Source organism: Corvus hawaiiensis, chromosome 25, assembly GCF_020740725.1.
Source record: "Corvus hawaiiensis isolate bCorHaw1 chromosome 25, bCorHaw1.pri.cur, whole genome shotgun sequence".
NCBI classification, from domain to species: domain Eukaryota; kingdom Metazoa; phylum Chordata; class Aves; order Passeriformes; family Corvidae; genus Corvus; species Corvus hawaiiensis.
Genome location: NC_063237.1, coordinates 4,064,370 through 4,080,700, shown reverse-complemented (window position 1 = coordinate 4,080,700; position 16,331 = coordinate 4,064,370). Strand labels below are relative to the sequence as shown.

The 16,331-nt window shown below is 51.2% G+C and overlaps 2 protein-coding genes and 3 non-coding genes across 5 annotated transcripts in view; all 5 read right to left on the bottom strand.

Moving 5' to 3' along the window:
• Positions 1 to 2,405: 2,405 nt before the first annotated feature.
• HSPA8 (heat shock protein family A (Hsp70) member 8) lies at positions 2,406 to 7,438 on the bottom strand. Its single transcript, XM_048328624.1, has 9 exons — positions 7,333 to 7,438; positions 6,185 to 6,394; positions 5,544 to 5,749; positions 5,305 to 5,457; positions 4,656 to 5,211; positions 4,174 to 4,376; positions 3,689 to 3,887; positions 3,173 to 3,405; positions 2,406 to 2,731 (listed from the first exon to the last, which is right to left on the bottom strand). The coding sequence occupies exons 2-9, from the start codon at positions 6,387 to 6,389 to the stop codon at positions 2,546 to 2,548; spliced, it is 1,941 nt and encodes a 646-aa protein (XP_048184581.1). The 5' UTR covers positions 6,390 to 6,394; positions 7,333 to 7,438; the 3' UTR covers positions 2,406 to 2,545.
• On the bottom strand, positions 2,999 to 3,095 carry LOC125338396. Its single transcript, XR_007208272.1, has one exon. It is a non-coding gene; the product is annotated as a small nucleolar RNA SNORD14 (small nucleolar RNA).
• On the bottom strand, positions 3,963 to 4,059 carry LOC125338398. Its single transcript, XR_007208274.1, has one exon. It is a non-coding gene; the product is annotated as a small nucleolar RNA SNORD14 (small nucleolar RNA).
• LOC125338397 lies at positions 4,448 to 4,544 on the bottom strand. Its single transcript, XR_007208273.1, has one exon. It is a non-coding gene; the product is annotated as a small nucleolar RNA SNORD14 (small nucleolar RNA).
• A 3,220-nt stretch (positions 7,439 to 10,658) lies between the features above and the next one.
• Positions 10,659 to 16,331, bottom strand: part of LOC125338200 (CXADR like membrane protein) — a 41,035-nt gene continuing 35,362 nt past the window's right edge. Inside the window, 2 exon segments of the mRNA XM_048328626.1 lie at positions 10,659 to 13,948; positions 15,502 to 15,643. Coding sequence (XP_048184583.1) covers positions 13,654 to 13,948; positions 15,502 to 15,643 — 437 coding nt within the window. The 3' untranslated portion in view covers positions 10,659 to 13,653.

Genomic DNA, 16,331 nt, shown 5'->3' with positions numbered 1-16,331 from the left:
AGATTTGATGACTGAAATAAGTCCTGCTGCCCAGGGGAAAATCATTCCCAGGAAGAGAGGTAGGCATTGGTGGAAGATCAGCAGGAAAGGATGATGATGATGGTGATGGTGGGGGAGAGTGGAAGAAGAGCAGGGAGGAAGAGGAGGAGGAGGGTGCTGAGTGCCCGTGTGTGCTGAGTAAAGGCAGTGGTGTGAATAAATCCACACCTTGCTCCCAGGTGTGGGGCTTAGGTGCTCTGTTGGTGCTTTTAAATGCTGGATAATCCCCCAAGACACATGAAACGTGTGTGGATGGGCCCAGAAAAATGCTTCATTTCAGTTAGGTTCTGCTGTGGCTCATAAACCAGCCCATCACAAGCACACCCCTCTCCACAGCTTGTGTCATCCCTCAGATCCCAACCCCACTTCTCAGACACTCCAAAGGCTCTGGACAGCCCTGGCCGGCAGGGAAAGCCTCGATTCACTGCTGGCTTGGCTCAAAGGCACAAACCCATTAACCCTGGCTTTTCCCATGGCCCAGGACCTGGGCATTGACTGCTCCTGCAGCAAATTCTCCCGGCTTTCAGCTGTAACAAAAAATCCCGGAGGCAATCGGGTGATGGAAAAACAGGGACTTGAGCAGGGACAGGAGAGCAGCACCGAGGCTCAGCAGTGGCTGCTGCACTCCTGCCTCAGCTGCCTTTTGCCTTTAAATCCCTCCTAAAATGAAAATGTCCAACCACAGCTCCCATCTGTGCCTTTCCTTACACCCAGTTCTCACCATCCCTGAGGGGTTTTTATTCCTTTTTTTTTTAAGTTTCAATCAGTTTTTAAGGACTGTCTGGAAGAGTTAACAGCACCTCTGCACTTGCTGGGGGTTAAGGAGTTGCCTCTTCTCCAAGGTAGGAAAAAGGAGCACAGCTTGGTTAATTGTGCTCAAGGCCACTGCAGATTATTTATAAACCCGGGTTTACTCACCAAACACAAACTGTTCTACCCCATAAACTGTTTTTCTTCAAGAAACTGCAAAAGCTTCTTCTCCTTTTCTTTTGCAACCAAAAATGGGGCCTCTCTGCCATTCCCTGGTCAGGTGCTGCTATCTGGTGGCCCAGCACCAGCAGTGCCAGCAGGGTCCCCAAACCAAAGCACATTTAAACCCTGCTACTTTCCCTCCGTTTTGTGGGATGAATGAATGTTTTGGTGATTCCCCAATTGTTAGGGAATTCTAATAGCTGGCAATGCACAGGCAGCATGGGGACACTGAGGGACAGCCCTGCCAGGCTGGCTTAAGCCCAGGGCAGCTGGTTTGCACTGGGACAGGTGAATTTCTGCACAGAGGTTTGTCCAGGGTTTGGGATAGGACAGGGATGAGCACCCAGGGATGTTTTTGACCCCAACTCAGCCCAGGGACATCTCAGACCACGGTGGGGGGTCATGGTCAGCATATGGAGCTGAGGAAGGAGAAGGGAGACAGGAATTTTGGTGATGGGAAGCGCAGGAAGAATTCCATGATTGCTTTTAGCTTTCATTTTACCCAATAATTTGCTTTATGTCAACGCACAGGGCTCAGGTACCACACACAACTGTAAAAACAGGAAGGCACTTGGAAATCGAGGGATCAGGGTTTGCCCTTATGGAGGGGAGGATTTCTGCTGGGATCCTGGGGAAGGATTCACGGGAATGGCTCAAGGGGAAACATTTGGTAGCGTCTTGAACATGAAACATTTCGTGGAGCATCTGTCCCAAGCTCCTTCCACCTGGCACTGCTCTAGGAACTTTGACAGACTGTAGCTACAATGCAACTACAGAAATACACACTTAGATAGCAGTGGATTCAGAAAATGCTCCGTGCCATCACCAATGACTGCTGGAAAGGCCACCCAGAGCCACCTCCCCAGCCAGCAAATTCTCCAAATCCAGTCACCATGCACCTTTCCTGCAAGATCAGATACTTCAGCTAAAAATTCCCTCAAGACCAAGTAATTATCCAGGATTTTACACCTGGAAGATTTAAGCTGAACTTGATATCAAAGGTCTTTTCCAACCTAGTAATTCCAGGATTTCCTGCCACAGGTCAGGAACAACCAGTTCAGAGTTCTCCCAAAATCCATCCAGAGCCTAAAAGCTCAAGCAGCACCTGGTTCCAAACCTCTTTTCGCACTGCAGTGCCCACCTGGGTCAAGCTCAGAGAAGCAGCTGTTACCTGGATTGAGGTTGTTTTCCCTTTATTTCCACAAACACGTGAAGGCAGAGACAGTGTGATGCCCATTAAATAGTTTTTATTCTTTAGGACATGAATTGCATTTCCACTCATTTACAGTACTTAAAGTGCAATGGTATCATCTCCCACCTGTGCACATTTTCAAGTATTTAAAATGCCCAGAAAATGTTTTGTTTCATTTTAATTCCTTTTTTTTTTTTTTTTCTCTCTTTACAGCAGCTCAGTTATGGAGTTCTTAATCTGGCAAGATAAACCCAGATGTGCCTACAGGTTTGGGTCCTTCACTCCAACCCCCAGGGGTCTCCTCCAACACTAACTGCTAGTGGAATGCATTTCCCAGTGTCCTTAGTCCACCTCCTCGATGGTTGGGCCAGAGGAGGCTCCCCCAGATGGAGGAGCTCCACCCCCAGGGAATCCTCCAGGCATCCCACCGGGCATCCCTCCTGCGCTCTGGTACAGCTTGGTGATGATGGGGTTGCAAACCTTCTCTAGCTCCTTCTGCTGGTGCTCAAACTCCTCCTTCTCGGCCGTCTGCAAGAGAACAAAGAGCTCAGGTGCTGCTGCTGGCCCTGGTGGACACAGCCCAGCAGAGAACCAGCACAACCCTGGATCACACGTTCCAAGATCTGGGCTGGTTTAGCCCCGCCAAGCCAGACTTGTATTAGACAAAGATCATTTCTGCTTGGTTTAGCATCTCCCACTGCTCCTGGAGCAACAGGATCTTCTCTAACACGTTCTTGGAAGAAAGCCAGCCAGGAGAAGGAGGGATTGGAAACTATTTGTGCTCCCAAGCTGTGGTCGCTCAGACATCCAAGGAAGGTACTTGGACCAACAGCAGTCTTTCGACTTCTGGTGGAAACTACGAATGGCTTTGGAATCTCTTTCATCACAGCAACCAGGGCTTCTCCTCCATCCTGACCTTTCCTTGTAGCTCAGCCAGAAACTGGGAACTGAACATGGAATCCAACATACCTGGTTCTTGTCCAGCCAGTTGATGATCTCATTGCATTTGTCCAGGATCTTCTGCTTGTCCTCATCAGAGATCTTGCCCTGGAGCTTCTCATCTTCCACAGTGGCTTTCATGTTGAAGGCGTAGGACTCTAGGGAGTTCTTGGAGGACACTTTATCCCGCTGCTTCTCATCCTCTGCCTTGTACTTCTCTGCCTCCTGCACCATCCTCTCAATGTCCTCCTTGCTCAGTCGGCCTGCAGAGAACAGAAGTCTTGAGTTTGGACTCAGTCCTTTTTAGGGAAGGATCACAAATCCCCCAAAATTACACTTCAGGCTTTGGGGGGGGGACAGAGGAGGCCCAGAATGTGCCTTCCTAGGAATTCATTAATTGCTGCACTAAAAATGAACGCCCACAGACATAAATCCATGTGAAAATGCCAATGACAGCCAAATTCAGATTACAACAGAAGGCACAGCTTGACGAGGCTATTTTTAAGCCCTATCCAGTGTCCCACCCTCAGGACAGCAGATCCTTACCCTTGTCATTTGTGATGGTGATCTTGTTCTCCTTGCCAGTGCTCTTATCCACAGCAGACACGTTCAGGATGCCATTGGCATCGATATCGAAGGTGACTTCGATCTGGGGGACCCCTCTGGGAGCAGGGGGAATGCCAGTCAGCTCAAACTTGCCCAGCAAGTTGTTGTCCTTAGTCATAGCACGTTCTCCTTCATACACCTATGGAGAGAAACCATCAAGTTACGTCACTAATGCCATAATGACTTATTTATTTATTATCCTGAAGGGATGTGGTCGCTCAGACATCCAAGGAAGGTACTTGGACCAACAGCAGTCTTTCGACTTCTGGTGGAAACTACGAATGGCTTTGGAATCACTTTCATCACAGCAACCAGGAACTCACAAATTACAAGAATTTAACACCTTTGGCCTAACAGTTCCTTTAAGCACCAACCAGTAAAAGCATGGACAGTGTCTTGTTATTGCCCCAGAGCTCTCTGCTTACCTGGATCAGCACCCCAGGCTGGTTGTCAGAGTAAGTTGTGAAGGTCTGGGTCTGCTTGGTGGGGATGGTGGTGTTGCGCTTGATCAGGACTGTCATGACCCCTCCAGCTGTCTCAATACCCAGGGACAGGGGAGTGACATCGAGCAGCAGCAGGTCCTGCACGTTCTCAGACTTGTCTCCAGACAGGATAGCAGCCTGCACAGCTGCGGGGAGAGACAGAGCATTAAAAACCCTGCAGAGCAAACACTCTACAAACTGTGAGGATGCACATGGCTCGCTCAGACATCCAAGGAAGGTACTTGGACCATCACAAGTCTTTCGACTTCTGGTGGAAACTACGAATGGCTTTGGAATCTGATTCATCATTGCAAGTCCAAGGGAAATTCCTACAGCTTTGGAAAGCTTTAGTGATTCAGGAGAAAAACCCAGGCCCTACACCAGTTTGCACCACTACGAGCTGCAGAGTGTGAGTAATTAATTACCTGCCCCATAAGCCACAGCCTCATCAGGATTGATGCTCTTGTTGAGCTCTTTGCCGTTGAAGAAGTCCTGCAGCAGTTTCTGGATCTTTGGGATGCGTGTGGAGCCACCCACCAGCACGATGTCGTGGATCTGCGACTTGTCCAGCTTGGCGTCCCTCAGCGCCTTCTCCACGGGGTCCAGGGTGCCGCGGAACAGGTCGGCGTTGAGCTCCTCGAAGCGAGCCCTGGTGATGGAGGTGTAGAAGTCGATGCCCTCATAGAGGGAGTCGATCTCGATGCTGGCCTGGGTGGAGGAGGACAGGGTGCGCTTGGCGCGCTCGCAGGCGGTGCGCAGGCGGCGCACGGCGCGCTTGTTCTCGCTGATGTCCTTCTTGTGCTTGCGCTTGAACTCGGCGATGAAGTGGTTCACCATGCGGTTGTCGAAGTCCTCCCCACCCAGGTGGGTGTCCCCTGCTGTGGATTTCACCTCGAAGATGCCGTCTTCGATGGTCAGGATGGACACATCAAAGGTGCCGCCACCCAGGTCGAAGATGAGGACGTTCCTTTCAGCACCAACCTGAAGAAAACATCGATTTTCATTACTCAACTCACCTTCTACTACTACTTTTAACAGTTTACTCACTGGCCAAACACAGTGATCCCTCCGTACCTTCTTGTCCAGCCCATAGGCAATGGCAGCTGCTGTGGGCTCGTTGATGATTCGCAGGACATTGAGCCCTGCAATGGTTCCAGCATCTTTTGTAGCCTGGCGCTGGGAGTCGTTGAAATAGGCTGGGACAGTCACTACTGCATTGGTAACAGTCTGCAAACAGAGCAAACAGATCAGTTATGGGTGCTAAGTGCTCGGAGAAAATTACTGATCGCATTTCACTGTAGTCCTAGACTCACCTTTCCAAGATATGCTTCTGCAATTTCCTTCATTTTCGTTAAAACCATGGAAGAGATTTCTTCTGGGTAGAAACTCTTTGTCTCGCCTTTGTACTCAACCTGGACCTTAGGTCTGCCAGCATCGTTCACCACAGTGAAGGGCCAGTGCTTCATGTCAGACTGCACCACAGAGTCATCGAATCTGCGCCCAATCAACCGTTTTGCATCTGGAAAAGATGATTTGACCATGTCAGTGTTTATTCACGATTAAAAACATGAAATTCTTACTATGAAAGCAAAAAACCCTAAACCACCATCCTTAACCTGGAATTATTACTGCCTTGTTAAGACTCAGGAGGAGACACCAAGTTTCACCTCTTTGATATGCAGAAACTCAGGGCTCTCACTCTAAAATACTGCAAATGCTGTGCCACAAGCCAGCTTGAGACACCTCATATTAAGGCTATTCAAGACTGACTGCCCAGAAAAACGTGCTACAGGGCTAATAAATCTTAACTTCCAATAGCGCAGTTGCAGTCAGGCTAGAAATAATTAGGATGCTTTCATTACCATGAGAAAGCTTAAACCTTGCCGTTAATAATTCTCCCAACCAAGAAAAATTTCTTTAATTACTAGCAAGTGTGTCAATGCTGCAGCCTTACCGAAGACTGTGTTGGTTGGGTTCATGGCCACCTGATTCTTGGCAGCATCACCGATGAGCCTCTCTGTGTCTGTGAAGGCCACGTAGCTCGGCGTGGTGCGGTTGCCCTGGTCATTGGCAATGATCTCCACCTTCCCATGCTGGAACACACCAACACAGGAATAGGTGGTGCCAAGATCAATCCCGACAGCTGGTCCCTTCGACATCTTGTCTGAAAAAAAAAAATTAAAAACAACAATTTAGTTAAAAGTGAAACTGATACAGCTTGCATAGAGAAATCGTAGCTAACCCAGGCTTTAAATGCTCGAGAGCAGGCCTAAATGGAGCTAGGAGCAACCCGGTCTAGTGGAAAGTGTCCCATTGCAAGGGGCTGTTAACTGGATCCCTTTTCTGCCGAAACCGCTCCGGGAATTCCGGCCCCGTTATCCCACGTGGCCCCAGCGGCGCACACCGGATGCATTCTCCGCTTCGGCCGCTTGGCGTCCCCCCCGCACACCGCGTTGCGCGGGACTCCAAGTCCCAGCGTGCACCGCGCCTCCCGCGCAACGTGACCGGCGCTGCGGGGCGCGTCCGGGGGCTGCCGGGAAATGGAGTCCCCGCGTGTGCTGGCACAGCCCCAGCCCCGTGCGACACCGAGCCCCCCCTTCCGAGCCACCCCGCCCCTCCCCACATCCCACACGCGGCCGTTCTCCACCCACGCGGCTTCCTCCCTCCGCACCGCCGGGCACTGCAGCCCCCGCTATGCCCCGGCACCGCCCCGGGCCGCCCACCAGGGAGGCGAGATGGACGCTGCGTCTCCTCGAGCCCTCCCCTCTTTTCCCCTCCCCCGTTCCAGCAGAGACTAAGGGGGCAGGGGAAAAGAACCGAGTCCCCGCTCCGCCCCACCTCCCGCAGCAGATCAGATTTAGGAGACAAACACGCAAAAGCCGGGATTAAAAAAAACTACCGCAGCAGCGAAAAACGGCTCTGTATTTAACATTCCCTCCCTATCCCCGCAGCGGGACGGTCCCTGAGGACACAAAACCACCCAGGAGTGCCCCCCGCCTTTCCCAAGCCGCCCCAGAGCTTCCTCCGGCACCCTCCCCACGCCATTCCAAGGCAGCTGCATTCCCGCACACCCTCCCCGTGCCCTCCCCCCAGCCCCGTTACCCGCAGTCCGGCCCGGTCTCTCGTTCCCCCACAGTACAGAACCCCAACCCGGCTCCGGCTCGATCAATGCCCCGCGCCCGCCGCGCCGCCCTTTTATACCCACCCAGAACCTTCCAGAAGGCCACGCCTCCCTCTCACAGCTCTGACCAATCAGCGCGCTGCTCCCGCCCCCTCGCCCGGCAGTGATTGGCCCGCGCCGTGCGTGACGCGCGCCGGAAGGGGGCGTTGAGCGCCGGCCGGCCCCGCGTTCTCGAACCTTCATGCGCTTTCCCCGCGCCCCCCCGAACCCCGCGGCGGGCGCGGCTTTCCGCGAGTCTCGGCCAATCAGAGGCCAGGGCTCCGGTGACGACACGGCTGATGGGCGGGGTTCGGGGGTTCGGGCGGGCGCGGCAGCCAATCGCTGCGCGGCGCGCCGGGGGCTCGTTTGCATATTTCGCAATGGGGCGGGAGGGGCCAATCGGCGCGCGGGAATGGCGGGTGATTTGCATAGAGGGCGGCGGGGAAGGCGAGCGGCGGGGAAGGCGAGCGCAAGATGGCGGAGCCATGAGGGGCGGCTCTGGGCAGCGCAGCCGGGGATCCCCCCGTGCTTCCCCAGCCCCTCTGTGCCCGCCGAGATCCCTGCTTCCCCTCAGGAGTGGCGGCATTCCCCGTCCTCATGCTCGCAGCCATTGCCTGGCGTTTCCCTTGTGCTCCCCGCAGCGTGTGCTCAGTAAATCTCCCGAGTACAATAGTCGGCATCTTCCATGTTCCCTTCTGCAAGGCAAAGGAACATTCCCCGGTTTTCCCCCGCGCCCTGTTTCTCTCGCAAGAAGCCGTGTTTGTGGCGTTTTGGACAGTGGCAATATTTCTTCCACAGAGCAAAGCCCATCTGAGCAGCTCCATGCTTTATAATCCATCCTAAATGTTCCCATCCATCCTCAGCTCCAAGCCAAGCCAAGGACAGGGTGTTGCTCCTTGGCGTGCTGGTGCTGCTCGCTGCATGGATAATCCAGCTGCCAGCATGGATTTATTTCCATAGAAAGGGGAATGGTGGAAAACCGCGAGTGCTTTGTGTCCCTGGGGATGGGGGGAGCTGGGCAGAGGTCGGGAATCGCCTGAGGTCACACTCAGGGCTGTGACCTGCATCCAGTGCATCCAGTGTTTGCACGGAATAAAGGCCGAGTGGAAAAGCCGGGGAGTTTCATTTGGAGCAGGGAACACAAACACCGAGTCCTAGCCAGGCTCTGGGACACGGCACAGTGGGAAAACAGGCAAAGGAACTTCCATTTAAAGGGGTAAAAACTGCACAAAAAGGCATTTCGGGTGCTCCGAGGTTGGCTTTGGACAAAAAAGCTCCTGCTGATGCTTAAAAGTCCAATACAGGGACACAGGAAGAGATCCCCCAGCCTCTTCCTTATGTTTGGCTGTGAACTTGCTGTGTGCAAGCCACATCCTGAGACAAGGGTGTCAACGTTGCTTTTCATGGCAATTTTGGGTCACCTCAAAGAGGGGACGTGACGCAGTCCCCCAGCCTGGCTGGTGACCCGCTGCCAGACCACGAAACCAGTCCCACACCACCAGTGGCAGATGTGCTGGACCCATGGGAAGCCACTGGTGTCGAGCCAGTTTGTGGCTCCTGTTCTTGCTCTGCCACAGAACCTGAGCAGGGACTTTAGGGTGGTGGTTTGGAGCTGGAATCTGGGTGCAGAAGGTTAAAGCCAGGACGGGGGAAGGGGCTCTGTGTCGTGGAGCACCAACTGTGCCTCTCAAGATGAGGGCACTCCATACAAACCATGCTACAAAGCACACTCCACCCTGTCCAGGGTACAGGCTGCTGTGGTATTCTGCTCCCCGCTTACTCCAGAGATGCTCCTCAGTGTAACTCACACTGAACCCACCATGGGAGCCGTGCTGTTCGCCGGGGGATTGCCTTTGGGGTGGTTTTTGGGGTTGTTTTTTTTTTTAAAACCATGGGCAGAATTTTGAGGAGGGCCTAAGAACAGCACTACCTGCACCTTGGGATGCCACAGTGACATTTAGATGTGCGAGCACACTTTGCAGAGCAGGCTGAGAGCAAGGGGAAGCAGCCTGAAACTGCAGTGAGTCAGTGCAGGGAGGAGGGCAGTTTGCAAATGACTCATTACATCCGAAATTAGAGGCTGTTAAACTGGACAAAAGGAGCTCATTTACTGTATATCACAAAAATTAAGGCTTGGCAGGCTGGACGGGTTTTAGTGTGGAGGGTTTTTTCAAATTGTGGATTGAAACGTTATTTTTGGGAGTGAATTTAGTATATGAAGGATCCAGCACTGCTTCTCCTTTAAGTGTTTAAAACAGAATTGGGAGGAGAAGAGAGATTATCAAAGGCGTTCCTCCTGCTCACAGCAGCAGCGCTTATTTATACAACACTTGCATCTGCTGAAGTTTGAAAATCACACATTTCCAAGGCCATCCCTTCCCTTTCCCACGGAGGGGTTCCCCCCCTCTCAGTGTGTCAGGACAAACTGCTCCCGGTTAAAAATAACCCCAAATTCCTGATCCCGTACAAAAGTCTGCAGCTGCACAACTGCTCTCAAAATGTGCATCATCTGATCAGGGTTTTTAATGCCATCAACTCCAGCGGGAGCAGGAACAGCGTTTGCTCTGGAATTAGGGACAGACAGGACACACCTGTGAGACCACTGTGTTGTCACCACGCTTTGTTTTAAATACTGCCTAATTATGTTGCAATTTTTACTCCCAGATTTCAGTAAGGAGGATTGCTGATGTCTGGAGATCTCTGCAAAACACCCTGGGGGGAAAGAAGGCTGAGAGAAACCAAGCACCAGCACCTTTAGCTACCCTAAATCCCACCCACAGCTCCTGGCTGGAGACTCCTGTGAGCTGGCTCCAAAGGTTTATCTGCAGAGGAGATCTGAACTGTCTGAACACAGCTCAAGGTTTCCTCCTCACCTCAGAGCTCATGAGGAAAGCCAAACACGTGGGCTGGTTCAGCAATAAGGTTACAGCAGGGCGAGGATGAAGCCACCAGTTGTTGTTGTGCTGGCATTATTTATTTACCACCCTGGCTTCCAGCACCTGCATCCTCAGCCAAAATATCCCAGGTGAAATGGCCACATGGAAGACAAAACGTTTACTTCCATGCACCCAGGGTTTTGCATCTTTTGTGAAATGTCACCTAATTTAGACTGAAAAGTACCCAGGAAAAAGCCCAGCTTCCCCACGCTTCCCATGCAAATATGCACACAGGCCTCCTTAGCTTCAAAATGGTATTTTTAACTCCGTCATTTTTTCCCCCTTTGGATTCAGCTTGACAGCATGAAACACATCCCAGAAAATGGTACAAGTTGAGTTGAGCTGCAGCACTTCAGCTGCAGCACCTTTATTTATAAAACAACCAACCAACAAAAAAAAAAAGTTATGAAATCATTGATTCAAAGGAATCAATAATAAATATTTGCTTTCCTCTGAGTTGTTCAGACACAGTACAAGTACACCAATCATAGCAGGTAGCAGAGATGGAAGCTTAGTTTAGCTGCTGAGAAACAAAAAGCTACATAACATGGTAGGCATTTAATCACACAAGTAATAGCTGGTATATGACAGTAAAAGCTTTAATACACTATTTTACAAAACAGGGTTTGGCTTATTTGCTTCCCTTGTGCAGCTCCTGGTCGTCTGGAACTTGGAAAATAGAATACCTTTGGAGTGATCCCTTTCTCCTGTTCCCTTTGGATGATGAAATTTCCCCTTCCCTGTGAATCCCTGATGTGTGGGCTGGAAGCAGATACCTGGACAGGGCTTGGAAATTCCAAGCTGGTACCTGGACAGGGCTTGGAGCAGCCAGGATTGATCCCCCAGACCAGGTTTCAGCCACTGCACCTCTGACTGACCTTCCCCAAGGCTCCCAAACCTCTCAGCCCATGCCATCAGACAGCTCACGGCACAAGGAGTGGCTTCTCTGCTGCAGGACAGGGCTGCTGTGTCCTGCAGCCCATTCCCAAACGCTCCAGGAAAGCCCGCCAGGGCAAATTCTCCTCCCTCCAGGCTGCAGAGCCTCTCTCAGCTAATTACCAGTCTGGGCTGTGACTCAAAACTACCCCAGAGCCTCAGCTGTTGGAATTGTCACCCTCAGTTTGTGGTGAGGAGCTCCTGGATGCTCAGGGATGCACGGGAAAAGCACTCCTGGGTCTCTGTGCAGGAGTGAGGATCCTCAGGTGCAGCACAGGGAATGTTAAGCACAATGAGCACCCACAGAAGAACCCACAAGCTGCTTTAGCCATCCTATTCCTGCTCTTGGGATTTTCCCAGCTCTGGAGTGGTTTGGGAGTGCTTTGGAGAGCCTGAGCCTTCAGGGCTCAGGAAAAGAGCAACTGCAGGGGAATCACAGACACACAGAGCTGCTGCTTCAAACACAGCTGATCCAGGGGTGTGCTCCCGGAGCATCCAAGGTGAGATGACAGAGAATCCACCACCAGGAGCTGTCATGGGAGGAGCAGCTTGTCAAATACCTCATAGCAGGTCTTCTGTATTTAAAACTGACTTGGGATTGTTTTCCTTGCATGGCATCAGCAATTTGTCCTGCCAAGGGTTAAATCTGGGGTAGAGAAAGCAATGGAATTTTGGTACATCTGGTGGAAATGGGTGGCTGCTCCTAGGAAGAGAAGTTCTCACATGGTGTAGGGCAAGTTTGAAAACTATCTCCCATGTGGAAGTAGCCCAAGCAGGGCTTGGCTTTGATCAGGTTGTTAAAGATCTCAAGTAAAGAAATTAGAATTCCGGGTCTCAGTCAGAAAGGGAGATTAATGACAGTCCAAGAGTGAAAGAATTAGAGATCTGTGGTTCTTCTGTGCTCATCCATCTTCTGTAGGCTCTTTCCACAAACTGGAGAAACCCCTTCCCTCCCTCAAATGGGGAAAAAACCCCAAAACACCCTCTTTTTTAAATAGAAAATCACCAGTCTAGGAATACAGGAATCTAGAACCTACAAGCTCAGTGTCTTGTGTGTAGCAGTGGTCAGAGCCAAGTCCTTCAGAGGAAAATATCAGTGACAGAACTCTGCATCTGTCCCTACCTCCCATCCTTTCCTAACTTCATATTCCTTGGAAATGCTTATCCTGGTTGCTCACAAAAAATATTTTTTACAATTCCTGCAATTTTTAAGGAGTCTTGCTAAAGGTTTCAGCCTCAGCTCTAGCACGTGGCCCAGCATTTGGTGTAGGAGTGGGACAACGCACACAAAGGTTTCCTAATGGAAGCAGCGTTTTGTGCTTGTTTACCTGTCCCAGGTGTGTTTTCCTCTGTCGGGGAATCCTTCAAGCCTTCCCTGGGGGTCAGCTCAGCAGTGCTGTTCCTTCAGTCTCAGGAAGAACTTTCCATAAGGCTTCTCCAGCACAGCTCCCCCCAAACGTGGCCAATTCTCCACCTGGCAATAGCCGAGAGCTCTTCCAAATGCTCCATCCAGGCTTTTTGGTACATTGGTGGCCCTTCCCATTCGGGGCCCTGCCTCCCTGCTGGATTCAGTGCCCAGTTCTCCTCTCTCTAAGGCTCATTAGCCACGGACACCCCTCCAGTGGGGCTCCCGTGGCTCTGCAGTGCTGCCCACGAAAGCAGAGTCAGGCTCCTGGCCCTATCTCTGGGTGCATCGTTAAGTTTATTCTGGCAATTAAAGCACCTCTGTTTTCTTGACAGAAAAGGTCCTTTCTTTTTAGTACAGAGTTTAGTTCAGACACCTTAATACTGCATCTCTTGTTCTTTGGGAGTGATCCTTTCATTTCCACTTTAGTTACAGCCTCCAGTATTTCACTGAACGCAGAAAATGTGAAGCACCTGTCAGTTCCCTTTGAGGCTGGACACCCTCAGCCTCAAAATCTTCACTTAAGACAATACATCTTTGAGAAACTTCTCCAAAACCAGTCCAAGAGACTTCTCCCTCCTCACAAAACCTCGCTGGAATATTACGCATCTTTAAGCCTCTGTTGATCCCTTTTAAAAAATCCTGAGGTTTGGCTTCTTTTCACTCGTACAGCGCTTTGCTGTCGTAGTTTTTAGATGCTCAGTGTTCCATTTTCAAGAGAGGAAAAAAAAAAAAGATAATTTAAAAAGAAGCTCCCTTTTCCCTCCAACTTATCTTTCTTCAGTAAAAGAAAATTCCGTATCAGAACCTCAGTGTGCTGCAAGACGTTCAGAAAGAACTGAGTGGGAGGGCTTCTCGTGGTGTGAATAATCCCAAGTGATTAAGATTAAGCTGACCAGGAAGAGAACTAGCTACCCTAACGATCGCTACGTGGCTGGTGGTGTGTGTGAGGTGTTTGTTCTGGACAGGGGACACTCGCTGGGCAGTCACACGGTCTGGAACGCCCGGCTCTGGGCAGGCACCATCACCGGCGTCACTCCCATCTTCACCAGGTTGTTGTAGTCGACTTTCTTTGGCTCCGTCTCTTTCCTGTCCAGCTGCCGCTGGCTGTACTGGGGAGGGGTGAGGTGGGGAGTGGCTTCGGTGGACAAAGTCCGCTGGCTGCGGGAGGCACTGTTGGCTGTGGACCTGGTGGACGAGGAACCCGAGCGGGAGCTCCTGGAGCCGGAGGAGGAGGAGCTGGGCTTGACGAGGTGGGCCTTGGGTGCCTCTGCATCCTCCCTGCAAGGGAACACACACAGGGCTCAAACACCACGCGGAGAGAACGGGAACACTCACTGAACCCTCTGCAAACCACCAGGGTATAGCCTGCGTTTAAACTGTCCGAACTCTGTGCTGTGTGACTTTGTGGGCTGAACTCCCCTTTGCCCCGCAGAGCTGTTGGTAAATGGGTTTGGAATAAACACGTTGCTCACAAACAGCTCTGTGCGTGTGCAGTGAACGCCAAGTGTCGGAGCAGGCAGCGCAGATAGAGCTGTCTGCTCTGTAATCCTCAGCCAGAACGACAAATGGCCTGGGCAAGACTGCCTGGAACCGGTTCTTCCACTTAAAACCACCCCTGTGGGGAGTGAAAGAAGCGCAAGAGCTGGGTCCTGACAGAAAGAGAGAGAGGAGGAGGGAGAGGAGGTAACAGGCAGGCATGAAAGGGTGATACAAGAGGGTGAGGCTCAAACTGAAAAGGCCAGATGAGAAAGCAAAGGAGACGGGGAAAGGGGAAGAAATCAGCAGAGGCTGCCTTTGTGCTGGAGCAGTCAGCAGCTGCAGGGATTACGGAGGTGCCTGATGGCGCAGAGATGTCACACGAGGCCAGGCAGCAAACAGACACAAAGATGGATCAAGGGTTTTGTTTCTTCGAGGGCGGCAGCAGCTCAAACTCATTCCTGGAAATAAATCTTTCCAGTGCCTTCCTTCCTGAGGAGTTTAGGCCGGGTTGGCTGGAGCCCAAGCTCTGTTTAGGGGAGTTCAGGGGCCAGGCCCCAGGCAGGGAACAGATGAGCTCCAGGAACAGGAGTCAGCATTCCCAGTGCTCCTGCTCCCCTCCGCACTCGGCTCAGGGTATTGCTCACCCGGAGCTAAATCCAGGGGAACAGTTGTTCAAAAGGCTCAAGGAAGGCTCAGAGAAGCTGTCAGCTTCATGGTGGGTCCAACAGAAGCTGCAGTTGAAAGGAAAAAAGGGAGAGAGAAGGGAGAAAGAAGGAGGAAAGAAGGGGGAAGGAAGGGGGAAAGAAGGTGGGAAGAGGGGAGAAAGAAAGGGAAAAGAAGGGAGAAAAAATGGGGGAAGAAGGGGGAAATGAAGGGAACGAGAGGGGGAGAGAAGGGGGAAAGAAAAGAGGGAAGAAGAGGGGAAAGAGGGAAAGAAGGGGGGGGAAAAGGAAAGAAAAATAGAAGAAAAAAAGAAAGAGAAAAGAAAGAAGGAAAGAAAACCACCCCCAAACCCTCTCAGAACCACAACGGTTAAGCTTTAATTGAACACCATAAAAGAATATGCAAATGCTTCAAAATACCGAAATTGCAAATGTGAGAGAAAACAGTTGTTTGAGGTCTGTGCTAATTCGCCCGGGGGGAGGAGGGGGACTTTCCTATCATTTTCTGGAAAGTCTTCATCACAAGGATTCTCACAATCAAGAAATTTGTCGGTGAAAGACTTTAAAAGCTTTTTGGAACAACCTTTGAAGACACTTAAAGCTACTTACAGTTACTTAAAACGGCGGTGGAAAGACGTGTGAGACCGTGAGAAGGGAGTGGGGGAGGTGGGATTAAATAAAAGGCGTTACCTGATTTCATTCGGTGCCTCCTCTTCCTCATATCTCTTCTTTTCTTTCCTCCTTATCGTCAGCCTCACCACCAGGAAAAGCAGGGAGAGCCCCACCACCACTCCACACACTGCCCCGGCGATCATGCCGATATTTTGTGCATCTGTTGTCCAAAAAACAAATGTATTGGTGAACCCTTGTTGGTGTGCTCAGGTTCTAGTCCACGCTACACCTCCCAGCACTGGGTGTAACTCGGGACAGAACGTCGTAGTTTATTTTTTTAGGTGTGTCTCCTCACTGAAGTTGAACCAGTTTTTTCTCCAGCTAAAGCTGAGCTGACAGCGAGTGAAGCAATCACCTCTGGAAAGGTGAAACCACAAGTGCTGTGCCTTCAGCTGTGGGGCAGTGATGAAATAAGGAGGCAAAATCCCCTTGTAAGAGCACAGACCCACAGAAAATACAAAGGCAGGACAGCCCACGTGTGACACGCGGCACCAGGCAGCGCCCCAGAGGCAGAAGAATGTTTCATCTGTAAATGTTTCCCCATGAGGATTTTTTTTTTTCCCCCCTTCAACTCCCTTTGAACGATTACAACCCACTTGAGAACGAATTATTCAAATGTGGGGGAAAAGTGACCTGGCTGAGGTAAACAAAGGAGGAAAGGAAGATCATCCTGTGCGGGGCATTTTTCATCCAAACCAGCCAAGATCATGAGAGAACATTTCCCATGGATCGTGGGCCCTTCGCTGATGCTTTATGACAACCTCTTCTGCTAACAGTGGTTAGGTTGGGCTTGGCTGAAAGTTGTTTCCTTAAGGCTCAGTCCCTACGGAGGGTTTAGCAAAGCCAAG

Excerpts from the sequence above, each read along its gene's own strand:
- HSPA8 (XM_048328624.1), bottom strand. The coding sequence starts at position 6,389 with ATGTCGAAGGGACCAGCTGTCGGGATTGATCTTGGCACCACCTATTCC. Across the intron at positions 5,750-6,184 it reads CCCAACCAACACAGTCTTCG|ATGCAAAACGGTTGATTGGG; the intron begins GTAAGGCTGCAG and ends CATCTTTTCCAG. Across the intron at positions 5,458-5,543 it reads CAGAAGCATATCTTGGAAAG|ACTGTTACCAATGCAGTAGT; the intron begins GTGAGTCTAGGA and ends CTCTGTTTGCAG.